This window comes from Parasteatoda tepidariorum, chromosome 8 (genome assembly GCF_982258835.1).
Source record: "Parasteatoda tepidariorum strain Cologne lab strain chromosome 8, Ptep-v5.0, whole genome shotgun sequence".
In the NCBI taxonomy this organism is placed as follows: domain Eukaryota; kingdom Metazoa; phylum Arthropoda; class Arachnida; order Araneae; family Theridiidae; genus Parasteatoda; species Parasteatoda tepidariorum.
Genome location: NC_141762.1, coordinates 30,639,247 through 30,667,112, shown reverse-complemented (window position 1 = coordinate 30,667,112; position 27,866 = coordinate 30,639,247). Strand labels below are relative to the sequence as shown.

General features: G+C 31.6%; 1 protein-coding gene across 1 annotated transcript; it reads left to right on the top strand.

The window, feature by feature from the left end:
* The first annotated feature begins 19,916 nt into the window (after positions 1-19,916).
* LOC147806040 (uncharacterized) lies at positions 19,917-25,121 on the top strand. The gene is made up of 2 exons (XM_087149506.1): positions 19,917-21,732; positions 21,796-25,121. Exons 1-2 carry the CDS (start codon positions 19,917-19,919, stop codon positions 25,119-25,121), a joined length of 5,142 nt encoding a protein of 1,713 aa, XP_087005632.1.
* The last annotated feature ends 2,745 nt before the right edge of the window (positions 25,122-27,866 follow it).

The window sequence follows — 27,866 nt, the reverse complement described above, 5'->3', positions numbered from 1 at the left end:
TATAGTTATGAATATACCTACTTCAGTGTATTCAAAAATGTGTTTATTCACTGACGTTATTTAAACATTATTTTTCTAAATTAAACTACTTAAATGAGAACTTTAAATGTTATTTTCTGTATTCAACATTTATTATTTAGAATTTAGCTACTTCTTATGTAACTGGTCAACATCCATTCACATTTAGGCAATGAATACTATTTTACATAAATTTGTAAAACGAATGAATGTTCACTCATTGTTTTGAAGTTAAAATTATTACTAATATGGAGCGCTTCCAATACTAACTATATTACGGAAAAATTTAATCTATGAAAATTGAGCCACGATGACTCAGGGGATAGAGCGCTCGCCTTCCAATGAGGCGAACCGGGTTCAAATCCCAGTCGATATGAATTCCGCATCCGGCTTGCACCGACCACAGTGCTGACGTGAAATATCCTCTGTGGTAGACGGATCATGGGTTAGAGTCCCCTTGCCGCCAGGTTAACCAGGTCTTCCTCTCCATTTAAGACAAATGCAGATTAGCTCCATCAAAAAGTCCTCCACGATGGCAAATTTCTCCCAATACTCGATACAGGAGTTCCCTTGTTGTCTTCTGGATTGGGTTCAAAATTACTAGGTTGCGGAGTTGAACATTAGCAGTCGTAAACTCATAAAATTGGGTCGGCTGTTCAACGACAGTTATAAAATTATGAAATCTATGAAAATTCGATAAAATATATTGGCATAGTCTTAATTAAAGTAATAAAATGCATTGCAATTGATACCCACACATGTTAGAAAAGATGGGAACCAATGGGCTAACAGGATGGCTGAAAAAGGAAGAGAAAATAATAATGACCCACCATTTACATCAATAAAAATAATTATTAAAAAAAACCACCAGGAGAAATTGAGAAGAGAAAGAGATTAAGAATAAAAAGTAGAGATATTCGATCTGTGATATTCCAGACATTCCACAGTTGCTGCATTTCGTCTGGAAGCAGAACATGTTTGTCTCGCCAAAGACCTATATCGCATTAACATTTATACTAGTCCTTTGTGCATTTTATGCAAACAAAATTTCGAAATGGACAAAAACATTTAGCTAAGTGTTCTTCTTTGAGAAATGAAAACTTTACAATCGATATTGGGATGCAAGTAAGATATTGCAATTGACGTACAGAAACTGATTTTTTTTCCGTTTTTAATGCTTTATTGTTGTTGTTTTAATGTATTCACTGTATAGTAAAAAGTTCATATTACTGTTTTATCTTTTCGTATTTTTCTTTCCTTCACGTATTTGGTTTCATGGTATAATTTTTATAAGTTATTTCATACAAGATTACAGTACGCATAGATTTTTTTTCTGTCCTATCATAAACACTAAAAAAATCACGCCACCGTATGATGTATTCCATAATAACTGAAATCATTTGCTAAAATTATTCATACGACTTTTTCCTTCCCCTGGTTTAATCCCGAAAATAGGCCATCATCAAGGAACCAGACAGTAATCCTTTCAGTCAATCCAAAACAAACAATATTGTGTCCAATCTCAACCTTCCCCCGCAACGTATAATCAAGGGTATCGGAAAAGATTACCCTTATTATACAGAGACATACTTTCTGCATTCATATAGGCAAGCTGTTCTCGATTTGATTCGGTTTCCATAATGCATGGGATCTGCTACGAAATCCTCGCAGCTTTTTCATCTATTTTGCTCTCGGAGGAATGGCAGCATTTACCAGTTGTATTCATTCGACGTGCTTGGAAAATAATGGTGATTGAAAGAACTGAAATGTTGCCATTGTGAAAGAAGGAAAAAATAATGAGGAATCGAAGATCGATCGATGTTATGGGACTCAAGGGAAATTGCCTACACTACAAACAAACGGTTTCGCAATTTTTTTTTTTTTTTTTCAGTTTTTTTTTTTTCTAAGTGTTTAGAGTAAATGATTTTAGTTGCACTTTGAATGGGAAAACAATAGTTGAATAATGTCTGAGTTTTTTTCTACATAGTTGTACTTTTGCAAGACTGTAATAAGGGAGGTTGTTAAACCACTTAGTCAAGTGGTGTATTTTTTTACGTAAGTGAATTGACAAGATCTTTTTGTTAAATGATAAGTCCATGAAAAAAACTTTTTTTGAAGTTTATTGAACATTATGCGTAGGGATGACGAATTAATCTTATCTCGTGTATCAAAATTTTGAAAAAAAATAATGGTTTCTTTCTTGAGATTTTCATGGATGTGTTGTATAGGTGACAAGCCAATAACATTAATAATTTTTAAATGAAAAATCTTTAGAGGGATAAATATGTGGATGATATGAGTCCATCTAGTATTCATCAGGAAGCTATTTTGACAAAACAGTGTTTCCCATTATAACTGACCTTAATTTAGAGTTCTCTTCTCACTGCTGAATCTTTTTACCCTTAAGATCGAAAAAAAAGGGCCATTTTTTTTTTAAGAAATATTTTTTTTAATTGGTAATCCACACAAACTTAGCTTCTAGCAATAAGTATCTGTATTTTAATTTATTTCAATAAAGTATTTTTAAAATTTTCGTTATAATAATTTGTACTTTTTTCAGTAATATTTTTTTAATTAGAGTGATTTAATGATTTTACGATAATTATTACTGTAAAAATTACGTATATCAGGCTTTTCCTTCCGTAGCTTATTACAGTAAAAATGGTTTTTGCGGTAAAAAGTATCGGATTCTTGAGTAACAATACTTTTGAGTGTAATTTGATTCAAAATTTTTTACAGTCTGGTTAGAAAACTAACTATGAAATGTATGAGAATATTCTAACCAATGCTACTCGCCCAAAGTTATCTCAATATTTCAGGGAAAAATCCATTTCTCTTTCAGCAAGAGAACTACTCAATTCACACATCGATACTTCGACAGCCCCGAATTTTATTTTATAACCGTCGTTGAACAGCCTACCCAATTTTCGGGATTACGACTACCAATGTTCAACTCCGCAGCCTTGTAATTTTGAACCCAATCCAAAAGACAAGGGAACTCCTGGATAAAGCATAGGGAGAACTTTGCCATTGTTGGGGACTTTTTGATGCAAGTAACCCGCATTTGCGTTACAAGGAGAGGAAAACCATGAAAACCTTCCACGGTTAGCCTGATTGCAAGGGAACTCTAGTCCATGATCCGTCTACTGCTTAGGATATTTTACCCCAGCACAGTGGTCAGTGCTAGTCGGGAGAGGAATTCGTATCGACCAGCCATCGCTGGGATTCGAACCCGGTTCACCTCATTGCAAGGTGAACGCTCTATCCCCTAACCCACCACTGCTCGCAGCCACGAATTGACAAAATGAGAGGTCAAAATTAAACTTACTTTCTCAGAGATCCCTTCTTAATCCCATAGAACATCTTTGTGATGAATTTGAGAGCAAACTACTTAGCCAGCCTGATCAACTATTCTCACTGCCTGCACTTTCTCAGCTGTGGTGGGGCAAACGTCTGGAAATCTATTCCAATAGCCACCTTTCGAAAGCTGGTGGAAAGTCTCCTCAGACATTTGAAGACTGTCACCAATGCAATAAAAAAAGACAAACAAGATATTAATATATACCTCTTGACTCTCGAAGTCCATTGCACTTGTACAGATACTTTTGTCCCGATAATGCATATAGTATATCGAATATTTAAGTTTAAAAATGAAAATACGTTTTAAAAAAGCGCCATTATTGAGATTTCCACAAATTTAAACAATACTATGGTTTAAACGCAAATACTAACAGTATGTATTGCATGCATCATTAACTCCTTGTATCGGTATAAACTGCTTGTACCAATAAAAACATCCACGTTAATAATTACATAAAAGAATATAATTATGAAATTTTTGCTGTAAATTGTATATGTGGTGAATTGGATATGTGGTGAAAGACCATTACACAATGCCAACATTCATCTATCAAAAGGTAACCTAAGATTGAACCGAGTTAGCATGTCTTATTTACTAGTGAATCGATGTTTAATAATTGTAATGGTAGTTACGCCACAATACTCCCACACCAGAATTTCGTCAGGGATAGAATTCGATGAACTGATATCACTAGTTGCTGTATTTGCGAAAGACCGGGAGAGTTAGATTAAGTTCATGATTGTGCATGCGAGCTCTCCCGTGTTGCTATTGGCAGTCGAATGTGTGCAAGATCCCGTTGTGTGTAAATGAGACTGAGAAGCAACAGCAGCAGGAGGACGATGACGTAGTCACAAATAGCAAGTCAACTGTTCAATGTGGATCATCCATCGAAGTAGGCGTGATCATTTCACGTCCGGGTCACCAATGCGGGGAAGACCATTAGACAATGCCAACCTTCATCTATCAAAAGGTATCCTAAGATTGAATCGAGTTAGTATGTCTTATATAGTAGTGAATTAATGTTTAATAATTGTAGTGGTAGTTACGCCACAGATATTTAGAATGCTGTTAAAGCAAAATATCAATTACATTTTCCGAATTTTACTGTCACATATATTTTCAAACCATATTATTCAACTTCTTAAACTTAATTGCATGATACTAGGGTTCAACTTAAGAGGACGCATTGTTAATTTTCACCCCCTATTAAGATTAAAGCCAATTTGAACAGTATTGTAATTTTTAGCAGCAATTGTCATGTACATTACACATTGAAAGTAAGTGAACTTGCTTTATCCAATATAAATAACAGTATTAAAATGTTATATTAAAAAATTTTGGGGAGAGTTGGGTAAAACCGGGTACCTCAATTTCGGCGAAATTAGTTCTGTTTTCTGACAGACAAACTACTAATTACATTAAACTTTACAAGTTAAAAAGAAAGACCTTCCTTTCCGGTGCTTGTGTAGATAAGCTTATTTTACTATATTAATTCTCTAATGCTCTCTTGTTATTAAGCTATTCTTATTTATTTATCATTACAGTTATAAAAGATATTTTTAGTTCTCCGATTACAACTAGCATGGTTTCAAAACTATGAAGAAATGTAATATTGGATTTACTTTAGCAGCATTATGGCGCTGCTTTCTATGTGAGAATGAGAGTATCTTATTCTTATTACCCAGGTTCAAAAATTGGGGAGTGCAAGACACTGGAAACTCTTAATGTATTGAAGGGAATGGAGGAAATATTGTGGTATCAACGCTCGGATTCGAACCCCAGCTCCGTCGGGCATGATATATTAACCCTGTCAGCTATAATATGTACCCATCTGCAACGAATTAAATGGTTTCCTTGGCTGATTCTTGTTGATGCGTTAAAATTCTGGTTGTTTAATCGTATGCAGAAAAATCGTATGCATTTATAAATGAGTTTTCTCACAGTTAACAGTTTGAATACCATCTTATTTATGGATTTTGGACTGACTTGTTTGAATATGGTAAAATAACAATTAATTAAATTATTATTTAATCTATTTGTCAGAGAAATTTCTAACAGTGCAGAATCAATGTATACATAAATAATTTTACGAAAAAAATATGCAATACTTTTAAAAAGCTCTATTTAAATTTATTCTTAATTTAAGTTTTTATTTTAATATCCTCAAATATTTCCACCATAAAAAACTGCCAACGTTTAAAATACATATTTTAAGAACAAGTTTTTAGTCTTTGTAGAAATATATAACACATTATTTTAAAACTCTTTCTACTAAATCAAGTAAAATATTTTGCCTCAAGTTTTGGAAAAATACCAGAACAATCAAAGATAAATCTTTCAAAAAATATACGGGGAAAAAAATCATCAAATTCGGAAAATATTGTTTGCTGATATGTTTAATTTCCTGGAGGTATTGGAAAAATAAATGGTTTTCACATATAAAAACAAAAAGTGAAAATATGGATCATGGCAATTTACATTCTTCTGTTATAGAAGTTTTTTTTTATCTTCTTTTCCAGATCATTTCTAATTCTTTAATTATTTTCGCTCATTAATCTTCCTCTCTAGACAGGCAAAAATCAATGCCCGTAGTACTCAAACTAAATATTAATATTGAATTTGAAATGCCTTATTAATTTCCTTGCACATGGTTATGCAAATTAGAAAATAATTAATTATAGTTCAGCCAGAGATATTTAATATGTATGTATAATGCGCACACCGTTTCTCTACTCTAATACGATGTTATACATGAATAAAAATTAAAATTACTTTTACGTACACTTAGTAAAAAAGGGTAGTATGGAATGTATTAAGCAACATACAAACTTAAAGGAAAAATATCACATTATAGTTTATAATTGTGCTAGTATTAACAATAAAACAATTCTTTATTTACTATTTCTTGCCCTTCAGATCGTTAACTCAGTAAAAAATGATAGTATGGAATATATTGAGCAACATACAAACTTAAAGGAACAATATCACAGTATAGTTTATAAGTGTGTTAGTATTAACAATATAACAATTCTTTATTTACTATTTCTAGCCATTCAGATCGCTAACTCAGTAAAAAATGGTAGTATGGAATATATTGAGCAATATGCAAACTTAAAGGAAAAATATCACAGTATAGTTTATAAGTGTGTTAGTATTAACAATATAACAATTCTTTATTTACTATTTCTTGCCCTTCAGATCGCTAACTCAGTAAAAAATGGTAGTATGGAATATATTGAGCAATATGCAAACTTAAAGGAAAAATATCACAGTATAGTTTATAAGTGTGTTAGTATTAACAATATAACTCTTCTTTATTTATTATTTCTTGCCCTTCAGATCGCTAACTCAGTAAAAAATGATAGTATGGAATATATTGAGCAATATGCAAACTTAAAGGAAAAATATCACAGTATAGTTTATAAGTGTGTTAGTATTAACAATATAACAATTCTTTATTTACTATTTCTTGCCCTTCAGATCGCTAACTCAGTAAAAAATGATAGTATGGAATATATTGAGCAATATGTAAACTTAAAGGAAAAATATCACAGTATAGTTTAAGTGTGTTAGTATTAACAATATAACTCTTCTTTATTTATTATTTATTGCCCTTCAGATAGCTACTCAACCACCATATTAAATTTAAATAAATAAACGTAAATCACATAGTTTGAAAATCGAAACACCTTAAAAACTTTTTTTTAAGATCGAATGTTTTCGTACCAACATCGTTGTACGAGAAAATAATTTTTAGAATAATAATCTTTCGTGGGATTAACTTAGAACAAAGTATATTAATTTCTACACACTAGAATTTAATTTTCGAAATTTCACTCACAAACTTACTTATGTCACACTAAGAAAAAAAAAGTGCAGTCAAAACTACCAGAATATATTGAAATTTACCGTGTTTCTGGCTCTATAGGAACACCAAATATCTCGGTATTTTTTATCGAAGCGATTTGGTATTGATTTTGGTAAAATAAATAACAAAATTTGGTTTTATTTTAAAATTTGGTAGTTTTATCAGAATACCTTTAAAGCATGGTATAAAAACCATTTATTCGGTAAAATTTACTTTTAAGCTTTGCATTTTTTACTAAATGTATTAAGAACTATAATTTTCAAAAGCAGAATTTCTGGTAAACCGCTACCATATGAAAGAAAAAATAACTAAATTAATGGTTTAAATACCGTATATTTTGGTTTTATTAACTAGAATTATGATTTTTTTACCGTCATTACCATAGAGTACAATAATTTTACTTGAAATTTTTTACCATACAATAAATATACTTTTTATTTGACAGACTTGGAATTTTGATCCCCAATATATTTCTTTCATACCCTCAATAATGTTGCCGCAATAAGGAAAATGCTTCTCCAATAATCTACATATGAAAGAGATTGAAAATTCTGACCCGTTACACTCTAAGAAATTCCAGTAAAATTTAGAAAGGTGACAGTTAATTTATAGCTCTGCGATTAGGGTTTTAACCACTATAGAATCACAAAGCTAAATTGGGATTCAAATTTGTTGTATAAAATAAATGAAATAATTTACGGATTTTTTATTTATTTATTTATTAATTTATTTACTTTTTTGTAATACTGAAATTGTAGGGAAACTATATTTTCAAACAAATTGAATGTGTTTATAATTTAATTTCATTCGTTTCGCTGAATTAAAAAAAATTTAAACAAAGAATAAGCAATCGCGTTAAGTTTTAACATTACTATTGTCCATCGTTATGTTGCATTAAAGTTGTCAATATATAAAAGCGTGTGTTTTCGTGTTTGTATACCGGACTGCGGATAAACCATAGGTTCTAAAAAATATGACAATCCTCATAAAACTAAATGAGTACAATTGTAAACATAAGTCGAAGGTCGATGTTTAATTTTTTAACTACATTTTTCATTCAGAAACAGTTACAAAATAAATCAAAATACTCATTAGCTTGGTAGAAGCCATTGTTAAAGTAAACTATAAACGATTCAGTTTTGCTAAATATTTTAAAATATTATCAATGACATTTGCTAGCTTATAGCTCTAATCAAAAAAGTTAGTTTATTGCACTTTCTGTATTACTTAATTGGGTATAATATAGCCTACGTCACAGGTTGTGTTGTTCCTACTAAATTTAACCCATGAACGGCATTTTCTGAGAAGCCTAACTTCAAGCCACAAATAAACAAACGAAGTGTTCGATCGTTTAAATAGCTGCTCGCCAGATTTTATTGCATTATAAAGAAAAGTTATTGAAACTAAATACAACTAAATAAACAACAACAACTAAAACAAATAACAACAACTACTAATAACAATAACTAAATAAACAACAACTAAATTCCATTCGTTTAGCATTGCGTCATATGTTGTTCCTACTAAATCGAAGTAGTTGTGTTTTTTTCATATTATACCCAATTATATTTATTCGTTATGCCAGGTTATCTGAATGATCAAGGAGATCGTGCGACTCATCATCTATTTTTTCTCCAAAGAGCTAACATAAGCACAATACTAACATAACGTTAACTTGTGAACTTTTTTGCTCCAATATTGCTTGATAGATCAGCTCTGATAGTATAGGACCCTTAATCAAGGTGATCGTGAATAGCATAAGGGGACTACGTCACCAGATTAATGTTCCTTATAGAGCCCCTGAATTAGACTGATATGATAGTATAGGAGCCTTAGTTCCTAAGATTATCTGAAACTACGTAGTTATTTTGCTTATGGTTATGCTTTAAGAACGTGATACAATAAAACTAAATAATGTAATCAACGATAATTTAGATTTTAAAGAAATTGAACTGAAAAGCAAAATTAAGGAAGAAATGGTACTAATTCGTTGAGGAGAAGTGTAATAGAACACCAATATCATTACTGACATCGATGATAACCGTCGTTAAACAGCCGACCCAATTTTTCAGGTTTACGGCTACTAATATTCAACTCCGTAGCCTTACAGTTTTAAACCTAATCCAGAGGACAAGGGAACTCCAGGATCAAGTATTGGAAGAAATTTTAATTTCATAGAAGACTTTTTGATGGAACTACCCCGCATTTGAGTTAGACGCAGTGGAAAACTACGAAAACTTTCCTCGGTGAGCTTGACGGCAAGAGGGTACTAACCCATAATCCGTCTACCACTGAGGATATTTTTCGTCAGCACTGCGATCGGTGCAAGCCGGGTGCAGAATTCGTACTGACCATCCATCTCTGGGGTTCGAACCAGGTTCATCTCAGGAATTCGAAGGCTCTATCCCCTGAGCCACCGCGACTCGACATCTAATTTTTGTAATAGTTTCTAATTGAATTAAAAAATAGCTAAGTACTAGAAAAAAAATAATAGATTAATTAAGAAATGGTACTAATTCACTTAAGAAAACGAAAAAAGTCTATTTCCTATTATTAAGACCAATAATGCTTAATTTTTGTAATAGGCGCAACTGGCATCGTGGTATTTGGTACAGTTTTAATAGGTACCAAATATGTACTCTTATATAGTTACAAAACTTTTTATGAGTAAATTTGGAGAAGACAACTGCACCAATACTTTAAATTTTTATGCTGGATTATTTACGGCCCCTCGAAGATTAAAGTACATGGGAAAGTAGCTTGATTGTGATAACTTTTAAATATGAGTTGACTCTTGTCATGAAATTATTTGTTAACTGCTAGTAATAGATAGATAATAATGGCCTGCAACATGGTTATTCGTGTTCCATATTCCTGATATTATCTAACTCTGAACATCAGAAGACGTTCTTTTTATATGCTGTAACTTAGAATATATGGATCTAGGTTTCGAGAATGAACACCCCCTAAGCATTTATTTATTCACGAACACTTTCTTTACAGCAAATATATAATGAACCGGCTTTTTATTTTTTATTCGGGATGTTTAGTAATCACTCCTCTTAATACAAAATTTTAAATTCCTTATCAGAAAATTAAGTTTAAAAAAAAGTATACAAAATCAGATATTATTATTTTCTCGAAAAGAAAACGCTATTGAAATATGACGCATAACCTGTTTGATAACTATGGCGGAAAAGGGAAGAATTGAAAGACAATTTTAAAAAATCTTTCTAAGCTTCATCGAGTAATAAAACTGTTTTTAATGTTGCTAAGTCAATCTTACTCAATAGAGATTCTTTTTCGTATTTTAAACTTGGGAAAAGAATTTAAATTGATAATAATTCATCAAAACTTTCTTTATTTGTCATAAATATTGAGAGGGGCTGTTAGAGATTTCTAATTATTGAGGAAGACATATACCCCGCCAACAACGCTTACGATTCCAAATGTTTTCCCCTAAAGCTGTCATATAATTTATCGCTATAAAGTTTAATGGTTATTTGAAAATATTAATAATATAAAATCGATTTCGTTTCGTCTTTCAATTCAAAATGATTTTAAAACCCTTAGGGGAAATTCTTTAAATAAATAATAACGAAAATATTACACTACTAAATAGATAAGTTTTGCAAATATAATATTATGAATATTAGTTGGCTGGTTAATAATAATAAAAATTTGTATTTTCATGTTTATAGATATATAAAAATCACAATAAATGTAGGGCATCTCATTCATTATAGAAATCCGTTCGAAACTTCTAATGAGAATGAATTCAAACAAAGTATAATATTGACGAGTAAAAAAAAAATGGATCCCTTATTTTACTTTATTTTTTGAAACTTCACTTCTTTTTTTTTATTATGTATGATTCTACGAGTTCTAACAAATCCTCGAGGACCGTGTTAAAGCTGCAATAAATCCAGAGATATAAGAAAAAAAAGTAAAATCAATATGAAGTATGGAATTGAAAGGAATAGAAAAGGGAAAAAAATATATCGCCAGTACCTTTCGTGGTAATCAAATAATAGTTTTGGCGAGTTTTTGATAGAATTCCATTGAGTGTTGAAATTATCTTGTAGAACCAATTTTTTTTCGCAGCGTAACATTTTCTTTAAAAAAAAAATCCCTTCGAATCGGAAACATTGAAGTGGAAAAGGGAAAAAATTGGGGGGGGGGAATATTTATATGCGAATACCTATCAGCTTTTATGAAAAAGACGGGGATCTTGAAAACCTATTCGAGCGCACGAATGTTGTATTGTATTGCTAAGTTTTTAAAACAGCGAAAACATGTAAATTTTGCTCTTTGATCAAAGACGTTTCGAATGAAATATACTTCAAAAAATTGATGTACATATGGGGAATGTAAACTCTGAGAGAATTGGAGAAATTTTAAATGGAAAGGGAAGAACACACGAGAAGAGAATTTGATTTATTCATGAATTTATTGTCCATTTTTCAGTTCCTTAATCGTCTAATTTTTTGCTATTTGATTATGTACCAAATTTAAAGAAAATCTTTCAAAACTTCTGCAAAAAGTATGAGGTTTGTTAAAAAATGCATTAAATTATATGTATAGAACTTTTATCTGAATTTTAGCACTGGTATAAATTTTACACGAATAATGATGCTTTAAAAAAAAATTTTAAAGTTATTTTCAATTTATGTTGTTTTAAACAAGTATCAAGGTTGTTGATGTTACTGTTTTGTTATTCCGTTAACTTTTCAAGGTTGTATTATGTACAGTCAGCAAAAAAAAAAAGATATCACCCTGAATAACTTTTGTTCTAATGATCGGATTTTCACGATCTAAGTGTCAATCTTAATGGTTCCCGGGGGTGACCTCAAATATGCTAATTTATTAGTGCTAACTATTAATTAAGTTACGAAATCTGACACAAAAACGTACTTTCTCTGAATAAAGATGTATTTTTTTTTACATATTTGGATTCCTAACCTTCAAAATATAGGGGGTAGCCGCAATCTGGGAAATGTGGTCCCCATAGTTTGGTCAGGAGAGCGATCCAAAGTTCGTACCCCTTAATGTTAATTTCGCTTTTTGCGTTTTCAGTCATATTTTCAAAACTAATGAAGCAATTCAAAAAAAATTGCACCCACTCATAAAACTCATTTACCCAAAGATAATTTCATGAAAAAAATAATTTTTAATAATTATTAATTATTTTTTATTATTTAATTAAATTGAGGATGAAAAAATTTTGAATTATAAGGTATGAATTTTTTTATACCATAATAATCTACATATTTTTCAATAGAAAAATCTAAAGTTTCAACTGTTTTTATTTATTAGAAGCTGAAAAAAATTAAAATTAATTATTTTTAAAAAAATAATTTGGCGACAATAAAAAAATGATTAAATGGGGCGATTAATATTAAAATGTGATAAACTTGCGAGGAACTTGACTTCGCGCGCGTAGTGTAAAATTTCATTCATATTTTTTTCGCTAATAATCGTTTGCTAATCTTTTTATTTTTATTTCTTTCAAACTATAAAATACGATGTTTCTTTTTAGTCATTTAATAATGTATTTGTAATTTAGTAAAGAAATTATGAATAAAACATTTTGAATAAAAAACACTTTATTCAACGAATGTCTAGTTTTATAAAGGCGTGCTTCTGATAGAATATGATTATGCACCAGATTGTGCTTACTTAATGTGATTATTTTTTAATTTTTGATTTTCTTTTTCAATAACTGATACAATTTCAATAATATACACACGTATGCATAGATTTGGAATAATATATTTATCAATTTCTCGAATATATATTTTATAATTATTAATACGAATGCGTAGTCAACATTTTTAATCATCTTAAAACTTCCCCCGGTGGCTGAGCGGTAGCGCTTCGCCCTGTCGTTCCTCGGGCCGGGCAAGGCTGACTCAGCCTTTCATCCCTTCAGTGGGTCGATAAATGAGTACCAAGCATGATTGGGAACTAAACACTGGGGGTTCCGCGTTCGGCTGACCACCTGACCGGAACATCTGCTTCTGCACCCCATAGCCCTAGGTCCAGAAAACTGAGATGGGCATAGTAGGCCTTGGCCCTCCATGGGCTGTCGTGCAGCTGAGTTTAGAGTAGAGTTTTTTAAAACTTCTTTACATCTTATATATCGCCTTAATCTTAAAATAAATTTGTAAATTACCTGTCTATGCGTGTTTCGCAGAATTATTTTTCTAACTTTTTTATTGAATTTTAATGCAATTTTTTTTAAATTCTATTATGTATATTTTTTTCCAATAATATACTAATCAATTGTTTAAGTACTTTAATTTATGTTTTTCTTTAAAATAAAATTACTTTTTAAATTATTGCTAAGTTCTTATTGAAAGAAAACTTAAAATTATTGCCAGCTATCTGAGAATTAAATCTTGTTAAGAAATTAAAAATATTCTACTGATCACACTCAATATCATTCGAAGCAGAACAGCTGACTATTTACTAAAAATACTATTGTTTACGAAAAATGAAGATAAATTATTAATTTTTTTTTTATTACTTCTTATTTATTCGAGTAATGAAAAGTAAATGCGTATGTGCGCACAGGGGAAAAATTTAACAGATTGTTTTGTTTTTTAAATGAACAAAAAACTATGGGCATGCAATTTTAATTCAACATTCAAAGTTAATCTTGTGCGCTAACCCTTTTAAGTTACCCTTTTGTCTTAAAAAGTTGAAAATATTTTCTTTACAAGTTGTTTGTATAATTTCTCAACTTTTGCACAGTTCAAAAAAATATTGCTATATCAGGAAAATGTTCGATATGCCTTGTTTTGTTAAACAACTACTAAAATAAAAAATTGCAAAAAGATTTGAAAAACGTGCTATTTTTAGAATCATCATCTCAAAAATTGTTCTTTTACTCCATTTGACTTTTTTCTTCTTAAAAATAACTTATAATCATAGTTTTAACACACGTTTTGAAGAAATTATGTATACAAATTTCTCCTAATATTTCGTAATAAAAAAACAAGAATATTAATGATTTATTTATACAGTGAAACCTGCCAAGTTGACCACACTTGTAAGTTTTACACCTGAATAAGTTGACCTCAATTATCAAGAACGGAAATTTTCCTACATAATAAAGAAGCAAAACCTTTGTAACTTGACCACCTGTCTATCTTGTATGTTGACCACTGAAATAAGTTAATTTTGTCTAGGAGTATTATGAAATTCTATTCTAAAACCCTCATAAATTGACCAGAAAAAAAAAATTCAGAAAATTTTCTGTCATTTTGCAATGTATGTTAATATTTCACTTGTTTGGTGAAATAGTGTAAAAAGCTAATCTAAACCTTTTTGTGAGTTGACCATCTGGGGAAACTGTAGGGAGTCAGCTTTTGAGCATTTCGTTCATTCATTCTTTGAAAACAGGTGTGTTAGTTGAAAAGTTGCTCTTCCAGTTGCAATAGTGAGCAAATAGGTTTGTATGCGTAGTAATAACAGAATAAATTTTAAAGTGTTAAAATAATTTTGTTTTGTTAAAGTTTTCAATGTTTTCGTGTTCTGATATTTTAAGAAATTATTTTTATTAAACACTTCACATGCATAACTAACAAAATAATTTTTTTTAAAAGTTAGTTAAATATTAAAATTATTTCTGTGTTAGAAATTGAAGTTCGTTTAGGTTTAAACACATTTCTTGAGATATTCATTTGGCCATTTGCTAAATCAAATTTTTAAGTCAAGTAAAAAAAAAATTTTAATGTATAGCAACATGTAGGAAACGAAAAAGTAAACAATGTCCCACCCCTTCTATAAGTTGACCACTTGTCTACGTTGGCCACTAAAACAATGCACATGAAGTGGTCAACTTACACAAGTTTTACTGTAATTGTTTCATTGATTCGGAGTAGTTAATTGTTTTCGTAATAATCGGCCTTACAACTATTTAACTTAGATTCTTTGGACTATGCGTCACTTCATGCATGTCTTTCGAGATTGAAATTTCAAAGATAAAATGTAAAAATTACAAGAATACGTAAGCTGGTTTCAACTAACAAAAAAAAGGGACAAAATCGTTGGCAAAAGAAGTTATCTCATGAAAAGAGTGTCAGAGTTGAAAAAGTATTGAAAAAAATTGTAACAATTGTTACTCTTGTTTAATTAAGGGTATTATAAACCTAATTTTCGTTTAATCATGTTTTTTTAAAGAACTAACGAAAGGAATGTGTAAATAACATCAACTCTTTTTACTGCAAACTAAGTTTACTTAATATCATTTGCAAATATTAAGAAGTACAAATTCTTGACTTGCTCCTTAAAATAAAGTTTTATTTTAATCGTAGTTGAAGAAGTACGGATATAGTTAAGGGAGGTATGCGACATTCGGAAAAAAAAAGTCGTGTGATAGAGATAGTTATAAACAGAACGAATTAGTTCTTTTAATTGAAATGCTGACAATATCATTACAGCATCTTGATTAACAAGTGCCATGAAAAACGGTTCTGAACTTAAAATATGGATTTTAATATATTTTCCTATTTACATACCTCCTTGATCTCCACACCGTTTTAATATTCTGTAAAGCATAAAATAAAATAATGTTGAATAAAAAAAGAGATTTCAAATGAAATATTTTATTTTCCTTAATACAGGGTATCTGCTACATTTTAGATTTTCAAATTCATAACTTTTCATGTCTAATTCCAAGAATTTTCATGATTTAACGAAGTTACTATTTTCTCCAATAAAAACAGAATAATAAATTCAAAAAGCATTATAATCACATTATATAAAATAGGTATAACCAAAACTGTTATACTCTGCATCTTCTTGTTTATTGATTTTAAATTTAGAAAAACAGAGTAAAGAAAGAGTTGAAACAATAAAACAGCTGAGCAAGTATTTTTTTTTGGAGAATTATATTCAAAAGATAATTTCCTTGTTCATCAGAAATGAAAGAAATACTCCTGATTTTTCTGCTCGTATTTCGGAATTTAAAAAAAAATTGCCAATGACTGACTTGCTCCTGCTTGAATTTTAAATTGATAAAATAAAAAAAAGATGAATAATAATAATTCTGAAATCACATAAGTTTAAAAGATACTTCGCTCTAGAAATGATGTTTTTTCTTTCATTTTACGAAAAAACAGCATAATTTTTAAAGAAAATGATAAAAACTTTTTATATTTTAATAAAATATGACTCAGAGTGGGGATTTTTTAACAAATTCAGATATTCGGAACACCGTGAAATTGGGGAGGGTTTACATTTTAAAAATAAAATTTTTCGGTGACCTCAATCCATGACTATACATGATTTTTTTAAAAAAAATAGTTAAATTCATGACAAATTGTGTTCAATAACGAAATTCATGACTTTCCATGATTTTTCATGACTTTCAAGGTGCGCTCATACACTGTTAAAAATTTCACGTTCATGTAATAAGTTCATTTGAATACGCTTTATAGATTTCGTTTCATGTTTTATTCTGTTTCTTCTTTATACTTAATTTTCTGATTTCGCTTGATATTTTTACTTATTGTGTTCCATTACATTTGTAATTTTTTTTTGAGTGCTTCTCAAACTATTGCATTGATATATTTTACTTTGGCTATATTGATACAATAATAGAAAGTGCTATTTTTTTGCTGATATAATCGTGTAAGCTGATGAAAAGATTATATCTTTTATTTTCCGGATATTTTTAGAATTTTTTTTCCTTTTTTCGGAATTTTTTTTCCCGGTTTCTTGCAGTTTTATTTTTTATTATTATTTTTCTTCCCCCCTTTTTTATTGTTCTGTAATTTTTCCCAAGTTTTTTTACATTTTGAACTTATTTACTTATTTTATGAGTTCTATTTACTTGCAGCTTATGCGCAATAAATAAAACTTATTATTTATCGTAATTTTCTTCGTGTTTTTTTTTGTTTTTATTTATTATGATATATATATATATATATATATATATATATATATATATATATCAAAATGCTTTTAAAATGCCATATAACATTTATTAAGTTTTACAATTTTATCGAAAATAAATACCGTGATTTCTATAAAATTTTGCGATTATGCATCAGAATAGCTATCTTTTTTCAGGTCCACCTTTGCTTGATCGCTTTTTTTTTTTCCTTTCCTAAGAAACTCGAAGTGAGGGGTAAAAGCATTTAACCCTACAACTCTTCATAAATTTATGATAACTTATGAAAATTTGGTTTTAATTCAAAACTGTCATACAAATTACATTAAAACAGCTTTAAAAAAATAAATAATGTCAGATAAAAATTCAAAGATTCTGTAATCTTGGAGAATCAAAAATAATTTATTAATTTATTTAAATTTCCTTTTTAAAGGAGATTTAAAAAAAAAAAAAAAAAAAAGCCCAAAAAGCAACGCGAAAAATTCTTTTGGTTGCTTAGCAACGAGAAGCACTATCTTTTCCCATCTTGTCATTCATTCAGTTTCTTTATGGTTGTTATAAATTATTTCCCCTTCTATGGCGAGGTAATTTGGCATATTTTTAAACCATCGCCAGATATATAAATCCTTATTGCCACCTAATTTACAACCCATTTTTTTCGAAATTTTGTCTACCCCCCCTATTTTAAAGGTCAGGAATCCAAATATGTAAAAAAAAATACATGTTTATTCAGAGAAAGTACGTTTTTGTGTCTGATTTCGTAACTTAATTAATAGTTAGCACTAATTAATTAGCATATTTGAGGTCACCCCCGGGAACCATTAAGATTGACACTTAGATCGTGAAAATCCGATCATTAGAACAAAAGTTATTCAGGGTGATATCTTTTTTTTTTTGCTGACTGTACGTCTGTTTTGAATTATTAAGTCTATGATGCAAATCTCAGTTTAGAAATAACGATTTAAAATATAAATAAAATGTATTAGTTTATGATATTACTAATTCAAGTCTATAATAATGAAAGAACTATTAATAATTAAAAAACCCTATTATGTTTTGAAATAATTGAGAACTTTTTTAATCAACCTAAACCATTAAATGTAAGCAATTTAAAGTGCCAAAATATTTGAAATGATATTATTTCTTAATAAATAGAAAATAAATAAATTAAGTTATTTATTGAAACCCAACATTGCAACTAATAAGAAAATAATCCTTCTCTTTTTGATAAGCTATAAATAAAATACGTTTAATATAATTTAAAACTTTCATTAAGATTTATCTAATTCATACACATAAAATTCAAGAAAGTATAATTTACAGTGTTTATATGTCTATATTGCATCATAAATTTCTCAATTGATCCGTAATTTTTTATCCAAATGTTATTTTTATTGGTGTAAAACTAAAACATTAATAACTCTGTTTAAATAAAGGATTGCTTTAAATTGTTTATTTTTATTTCACTTAAACATTTTTAAAATGCTTCCACCATGTGTATTTAAACATGTTTACTCTTTAGCCATTTTCTTGATTCAGTAATTTTATTTTATTCTATTCAATTCGATGTACAATACTCCAAAAAAACGGACCTGAATTACTTTTGATCTAAAAATCGGATCTTCAAGTTCTAGGACTCCATGATAATGATTAGATCTAAAATATGCTATTTAGTGAAGGCAATATGTTAAGTTACGATGAAGACACAAAAACTTAATTTCTCTGAGTAAAACTACCTTTTTAACGACAGATTCGGATTTTCGACTCCCAAAATATAAAGGGTAGCTGCAATATCTGGGAAATATGGTCCCTTAAGCAAGGTGAAAAGGGCACTCCATAGTTTGTCCGTTTCTTATTTATTTATTTTTGCGTACTAAACAAATTATTATTTCTTTTCTTTTAGTCTTTTACGGAATTCAGAGTTTTCTACCCATTTGGCTGATTTTTTTTTTTTTCTGCAGAGGGCTTCCGTTTCTAGATTCAAAAACCATCATAATAAAAAAGATGTATATAATATTGAAAATATATAATGATTTTTTTGAGTGCTATACCGAAAGGAATTTCCCCAAAATTTACTGAGTTCAGGGGATAGACCTCCCTTTGTGGTGAACTCAGGTTAAACACCAGCGTTGTCTGGTCAATACGAATATTGCTCCTGGCGCTCACCAACCACAGGGCTTATATCAAATATCCTCAGTAGTAGACGATCATGGGTTAAAATACTCTTCCAGTCTGGCTAATCATGGGCCGTTTTCGTGGTTTTCGCCTCCATGTAACTCAATTACATATTAGTTTCGCAAAAAATCCTCCCCAAAGGCCAGTTTGTCTAAATGCTTAATTATTGTCTTCTGGATAGCGTTCAAAATTACAAGGTCACGGAATTGAACATTAATAATTGTAAACTCAGAATTGGTTCGGCTGCTCCAAGCCGATTATAAAATAAAATAAAAACATCCATCATTTTCTTTACATAGTTATATCAGTGTTCCGTATTTGTAAGTTACGCTCTTGGCGTTCGAGCATCTCCCCTTGGCACACTGTAAATGCGCCAACTTGGCAAGCTGTCTATGTTTGTACGCCATTACAGTCTACGCTCTACACCCGAAAGGGTAAACGCAAATAAACTCCTTTAAATACAAAACGCTTTCTCTCTTTTTTTACGCTACCTCCGCACATTTTGGTCCTAAGCGACCCGGAGGTGATCCAGAACCTATGGAATACTGAATAAACGCTTTAGATTGAATTTAATAAATTCATCCCGCTAAAATATGGCAAATATCATTGCCTTAAACCGCAAGCGTGGCAGCATAAAAAGCCAGCTTACAAAACTAAATAATGTCCTCACAGAGGGACAAGACAATATGGACATTTCTGAGCTCCAGGCTCAATTGGATATTGTGCTTAGTATCCAACAGAAATTCGAAACGCTAAAAGATGACTACTACAAAATCGCAGAGGAAGAAGATTTCCAGAAAGTCGAGGCCTCTCTCTTCGAAGTGGATGACGACATTCAAAAATTAGAGGTAAGCCTCAAAACCTCTATTAATAAATCAAAAACTATAAACATTGACATTGTGCAAAATCAAAGTGTTGATAATTCTATTATCTGTGATCAGCCTAAAAAGGCTTTAATTAAACTTCCGAAAATCCCACTTCCGTTTTTCAACGGAAAATTCGAGGAATGGAACTTGTTCAAAACGCAATTCAATAGCCTAATTAGTGACAATCCTGAACTTTCTGACCATGACAAACTGCATTATTTACGCGGATCTCTTAAAGGTGAAGCTAAAATCATAGAAACTGTTGACGATAACTTTTCTTCTCTATTTAAAGCGTTAGAACAACGCTATGAAAATAAAAGAATAATTGTTAACTGTCACATCAAAAACATTTTAAATATCCACCCCTTAAAGCATGAATCAGGCAAAGATCTCCGTAATATATTGGATAACATTTTAAAGAACCTCAGATCATTAAAAATCTTAGATTTCGAGCGAGATAAATTATCCAACGCTTTATTATTAAACATTATACTCGATAAATTAGACAGAGACACCCGAAAACAATTTGAATTAACATTGAAAGACAACGATGTGCCTGAATTTGATAACTTTCTCGAGTTCTTAGAAAGGAGATGCCAAATTTTAAACAATATTCAAACTAACATTCCATCTAAATTCATTCCCGATAGATCAAAATCTTTTTTTGTCAAGTCAGACAAATCTAAGTTGTGTATCGCTTGTAAAATACAAACACATGCTCTATATCATTGCAATACATTTAAAGAAATGAAATTATCCGAAAGGCTAGATTTAGTTACAAAGAATCGCCTTTGTAAAAATTGTTTAAGTGAATTTCACCCATTATCTAAATGTAACTCTAAAGGTTCTTGTTTCGTTTGTAAAAAGAAATTAAACCATCACACATTGCTTCATGAATATTCTACACCGTCAATCATGACAACTAGTCATAACATTCAAAGTGAAACCAGACTCGCGACGCCTACTCACTTTCAAGAAAGAAATCCACAAATTAACAATTCAGAATCAATTAGTATGCAGGTGCCAGAAAACCCTCGTCTCTCGTTTTTCTGTAACGGAAATAAGAGCATTTTGATAAACACAGCAATAATATATGTCAGAGACGCATGGGGACAATTCAAACCCTTACGAGGCGTCCTTGACTCAGCTAGCGAGAGTTCTTTCCTCTCCTCCTCCGCTGCAGACTTTTTGGGTTTGAAAAAACAAAAAATAAACATTCCTATTTGCGGTTTAAATGATACGTCATTAAATATAAAGAAAAAAGTATCGGCTTTTCTATCGAATGAAAATAAGGATTCGCAGTGGGAAATAGATTTATTAATTGTTCCCAATATTACAAATTTCACACCTTCTAAAAAATTAAATGTTTCGAACTTAAACATTCCCAGGGAAGTTAAATTAGCTGATCCATCATTTTTTATTCCTCAAAAAATAGACATTCTATTAGGCGCAGAATTATTCTTTTCATTATTGAATGACGATAAAATAAAACTGGCAGACAACTTATTCTTGCAATCAAGTTGCTTCGGCTATCTCGTTTCAGGTGTTATTTCAGACAATAATTTTTATAACACTCCTAAACATTGTTTTTTAACTAAAAACTTAGACATTCTTAATAAAACTCTCAAACGATTCTGGGAAATTGAAGAAATCGAATCAAACGAAACTTGCAGCGATGAATTAAAATATTGTAACGTACATTTCGCGAAATCGCATTATAGGAAACCGGATGGTAGATACGTTGTGGAAATGCCATTCAAACCTGATTTTTCCGAAGAAATGTTAGGAAATTCTAAGACAGTCGCATCAAAGAGACTAGACCAGTTATGGACGCGTTTAGAACGCGATCCAGCCATGCAAACGCTTTATTCAGATTTCCTCAGCGAATATGAATTATTACAACATATGGAAGAGGTGAATGAAAATTTAGACGTCGAAACTGGATACTATCTACCACATCATGGTGTGTTACGCCCATCAAACAAAACTACTAAACTTCGTGTAGTTTTCAACGCGAGTTCAAAAACTTCTAGTGGATATTCTTTAAACGATTTACTGTGCAAGGGAGGAGTGCTTCAGGAAGATCTCTTCTCGATTCTAATTAGATTCAGAAAACACGCTTATGCATTTACGGCAGATATAAAACAAATGTTCAGGATGATTGAGATTAATCCTTCGCAAACCAATCTTCAAGGAATTCTATGGAAGAACTGTAAAACCGCACCAACTAAAGTTTATGAGTTGCGAACTGTAACATACGGAACCGCATCCGCTCCATACTTAGCAACAAGGGTTCTGCAACAACTTGCCCTAGATGAGCAGAAAGACTTTCCTTTAGCGTCAAAGGCAGTACTTCAAGATTTCTATATGGACGACTGCCTCTCTGGAGCTCCAGAACTTAGCGAGTTCGAAAAACTCAAATCAGAATTAACACAGCTGCTCCAACGAGGAGGCATGACTTTGCACAAATGGTGCTCCAACAAGGCATCGTCAACTGAACTTAAGGAATTCTCGCTTGACCGAAATTCTGATGAGATAATGGTAAAAACTTTAGGAATGCTTTGGAACAGTTTAACTGATTCATTTACGTATAAGGTTACCACCAGCACAAATAGCAGCTACAACAAAAGAGATGTACTTTCACAAATAGCTCGCATCTATGACCCACTAGGACTCCTAGGACCTGTCATTGCCAAAGCTAAGATATTTATGCAGCAATTGTGGTTGCTTCAATTGGACTGGAACGAAACACTACCTCCAGATGTGTCCAAACAATGGGAAAACTTCATCAAAACTCTACCAGATATCGAATCCATTCATGTTCCCAGATGTTTCTTGGAAGTTAGTGCAAGGTTCGTAGTGTTACACGGATTTGCAGACGCACCTTCAAAAGCTTATGGAGCAGTGATTTACATACAAAATGTATCTAACTCCAATGAAGTAACTACCCAACTTCTTTGTAGTAAATCACGGGTTGCACCAACCAAATCCATGACAATCCCTAGACTTGAACTTTGCTCCTGTCTACTCCTCTCAAAACTTACACAGAAGGTCATAGCTGCAATAAGACTCAACATAGACTCGGTTATATTATATTCAGATTCAACGATAGCCTTAGCATGGATAAACTCTCCTTCTAATTTGCTCAAAACATTTGTAAGCAACCGAGTGTCTCAAATTCAGCAACTATCCAAAGATTTCCAATGGAAACATATTCCATCAGAGCTTAACCCCGCAGACTTGATTTCCCGAGGACTTGATGTTAAGGCCCTTGCAGCCAGTGAACTGTGGTTTAAAGGACCAGACTTTTCGAAATTAAACTTACCTGATCTTCAGAGTGTGCAAATTTCCAGTGGCTCAACCGACAAACTTTATATTGATGAGTTGAAGCCAGTTTCCAAAATAACTTTGACTTTAATTAATGACTCTAAATTTTTAGATGATTTTCTAGTTATCACTAATGATTTTCATAAATTAATCAGAATTCTAGCATTTATTTTTAGGTTTGTCCATAACTGCAAATTTCCTGAAAGGGTAAAAGGATTCCTCACACAGGAGGAATACAGGAACGCGGAAAATTTGCTCTTAAAAATTGTACAGGTGAAGTATTTTTCTTCTGAGATCTCTGCTTTAGAAAAACGATCGCCAGTTCCATCTACCAGTAAGTTAAAATTTCTTAATCCCTTCATAGATCCATCCGATGGACTAATTAGGGTAGGTGGCAGACTTGCGCATTCTAATTTAAAGTTTAATCAGAAACATCCAGTCATTCTTCCGGCAGGAAATAAATTAGTTAAACTCATATTTCAGTACTATCATAAACGAGATTTCCATGTAGGCCCTCAAGCCCTTCTAAATACTGTACGTTTAAAATATTGGCCCATTGGTGGCAGGAATGCAGCGCGCAAGGTCGTTCACGAGTGTGTCGAATGCTTCAGAAACAAGCCAGTTGTCGCAAATCAAATTATGGGAGACCTTCCCGCAGAAAGAGTTACACCTAGTTCAGCATTTTTAAATGCAGGAATTGATTTATGTGGACCGTTCGAAATTAAATACAAGGGACAGAGAAAGGGTACTCTTCAGAAAATATATGTTGCTTTATTTATATGTATGGCGACCAAAGCTGTACACATAGAGTTTGTCTCGGATTTAACATCCGAAGCTCTAATCGCAACCTTAAAAAGATTTTTTGCGCGTCGTGGCAGAAGCTCCATGATTTTTAGCGACAACGCGACTAATTTTACAGGTGCTTCCGCAGAACTTAAACGCTTATACAAATTAATGTATTGTAGCGAAGACGTTTCGAATATGCTTTCCTCTGAAGGCATAAGATGGAAATTTTTGCCTCCTAGGGCTCCCAACTTTGGCGGTCTTTGGGAGGCAGGAGTGAAATCTTTTAAATATCATTTTAAGAGAGTGGTAGGCTCCGCAAGACTAACGCTTGAGGAGTTTTTGACAGTTATCACTCAGATAGAGGGCATCCTCAATTCGCGACCTCTCGCTCCCTTACCCACTGATACTGACGAATTTCAAGTTTTAACACCGGGTCATTTCCTTATAGGAAAACCTATAAATTCGATACCAGAACCTAACTTCATCGACAAAAAAGACAATCTTCTTAATAGATGGCAAAGGGTTCAAAAATTAGTTCAAACTATTTGGAGACATTGGCAAAACAGTTATTTGAGCCATTTGCAACAACGCTCAAAGTGGCTGCTCAAAAAGCAAAACTTATGTCCTGGCATGCTAGTTCTTGTAAAGGACATCCAACTTCCAACCTATCAGTGGCCTTTAGGTCGAATCATTAGAGTAATTTCAGGTTCAGATGGCAACGTTAGAGTTGCAGATATTCGCACAGCGAAAGGAAATTTTCGAAGGCCAATTTCAAAAATTTGCATTTTGCCTATTGTAGATAATTTTGAGTTGAATTGAAATGTTCATTTGTATCTGTTTAATTATTACACTGATTGTATTCATTTACTAATTGTATGGTTATTTAGTTGTTTTATTTCTTTTACTTTCATTTGTAAGAATAGTGATGTAACTTTATATATATTTTTCCTTATTGAAACATGCATATTTCAACGCCGGGCGGGATGTTCCGTATTTGTAAGTTACGCTCTTGGCGTTCGAGCATCTCCCCTTGGCACACTGTAAATGCGCCAACTTGGCAAGCTGTCTATGTTTGTACGCCATTACAGTCTACGCTCTACACCCGAAAGGGTAAACGCAAATAAACTCCTTTAAATACAAAACGCTTTCTCTCTTTTTTTACGCTACCTCCGCACAATCAGTTTTTTTTTCAACAGTTTTATTTTTATTATTAATTTTCTTAGCATTTTAAGTTAGATGCACACATTTCACGAAGATAAAATTTTCACTTAGATACTCACAATTAAAATTATTTTTAGGCATGCTTTGTAATTCTCAATACTTCTCTGTCTTATTAGTATACCAGGGACAATCGTTATGCTTTGATAGTAAATTTTTTGAACATACAAAATATAACAAGTATTGAAATAATAACTGGATAATACCTCGGTCTGTTAACTGGTAACATAAAACACTTCAAGGCTTAAGAAAATTAATATATTCATTATTTTTAACGACAAAATATCGATTAAACAGATCTCCTAATCAATTGTTTAACACCTGTCCATTATTAACCACTGGTGACCCTCCTTTTGTGTAAGTACGTCTTCGCATAAAGTGTTAAGGACAGTCCTCGTGTCCAGTTCTCATTTTTCACATGAACAGTTCTTTTTCACTGAATAATGGATTATCGAAATTTATGGTGGCTCAGATGGTAACGTATTTAACAAGGGAAAAGTAAACGGTTGAATAGCTGACAACTCTGACGTCATGAATCATAATAGCTTCTTCCTTTGATCACGTGACAAGGTGTCCCGGATGACAGCCATGATGGATCGTTGGTCATGCAAATAGGTATATGAGGTTAAATAAAGGAAAAATATCCACTCTGAATCCATGTGTTTTTACTTGTGGCGGTGATTTATGTTTTTTTATTTCTTCAAAGCATAACTCCTGCTTTGCCCGGCTAATTTAGAAAATCGATTTGAGATATTGGATTTCAGTCTTACTCAAATTGATGTGTTTATCTCAGAGCCGGTTGGGAGCATTACGAAAAAATGGGTGACCTTCTCAGAATAGGCTACATAAAAAATGTCATTATGTGACAGGAAAACGAGTATAAGTATTTGTAAAATGCAAGTGCACTAATTAATAGTACTAGTGGGCTGCGCCCCCTGCTCGCTAACGCTCGCCAACCCCCGAAAAATGCTACGCAATCTTATATGGTTTGCTTCGCAAACCAAGATCGCTTCGCTCGCTACTAACTTAAATACATTGCAAATGCACAAAATTCTAAGAATTCAAAACAAATCCAGTTAACAACTTTTTTTTTTAAAAAAAATAACATCTTTTTAGTAAATACTAAGTCATTAAAATAAATTTGAATTCAAATAAATGACATGTAATTCGTTAAACCTATTAGAAAAGTGCTATAGTATAAAATCTTGAAATGAAATTTCTAAAACTGATATGTCTTTAAAAAGGTTAAAATTTTGGCTATAATTAAGTCTATTAAAAATTGAAATAAGTGAATTGCAATGGAAAAACCTGCATAAACAAATAAATTCCAGTAAAACAAATAAGTTCGTGATATAAATCAAAAATCGTCAAATAAATTCGTAATATATAAATTCGTGAAAAAAAAGCGCTTTCGACCAAATACTAAAATAGAGATCTATCGACAAAGACTAGATTTCTATCAACAAAGACTTCTGCCTAGCTTATGCTCTCTTTGGTTATTTCAGTTTCCGTTTTTCAAAGCGCTATATGTTGAGCCATCTCAGCTAAATTTGGCACGTGACATTTTTTGCAGCAATCATTGGTCGATTTTCTAGCGTTGCCATTCGGGGAGTTGTAATGAGGCTTTTTTTTGTCGCCGTGTAAGAGAAATATATAGATTATTAATTGCATTTAGCTTTAAATAAAGAAAAGTACAGTTTTATTAATGTACCCTGTAAAAAAAAAATTCTACTGAAATTTTCCTGCAGCAAAGTTGTCCGAGATTAATCGTGTGCTGTGGAAAAAAAACACGTTGTCAGAAATTTCACTTAACAAAGTACTGCAGAAAATATCTGTAAGCACCAAATACTCCCATAAGTCAGGGCATGGCAGAAAAATTTGGCATGAAGGTTGCTGAAGCATGAAGGTAGCCCTCTAGTTTACATAGCGAAACAGACTTCAAAAACTTTAATAAGTCTTATAATCACTGTATTTTTTTTTGTGATTTTTCCTAAAAACCATCACATTTGAGAGAATCGTCGCAGAATTTTCATTTTTTCCATAGTTAAATCAAGATTCGAACCCGGGACCTTCCTGTTATGAAGCCAACTCCTCAACCATGATACATGCCAGTCAGCATTGGTTTTAAGGTATCAAATTATTTGTTGCCGTTTCAATACCAAAGTTTTCACATTAAAAATTGAAGAAATCTGTACCAATGGTTACAGATTTGATTTATTAACAGAAAAAATGTCGCCGTTGATTACGATGTTGCTTATCAGTAAATTTCGGTATTTATAGAGAACAGAAATGTTCCGTAGGAAAGTCACGGAATTATTACGTTTTTTTAACAGAAGTTTTTTGTTG

Excerpts from the sequence above, each read along its gene's own strand:
- LOC147806040 (XM_087149506.1), top strand. The coding sequence starts at position 19,917 with ATGGCAAATATCATTGCCTTAAACCGCAAGCGTGGCAGCATAAAAAGC. Across the intron at positions 21,733-21,795 it reads CTTCGGCTATCTCGTTTCAG|ACATTCTTAATAAAACTCTC; the intron begins GTGTTATTTCAG and ends CTAAAAACTTAG.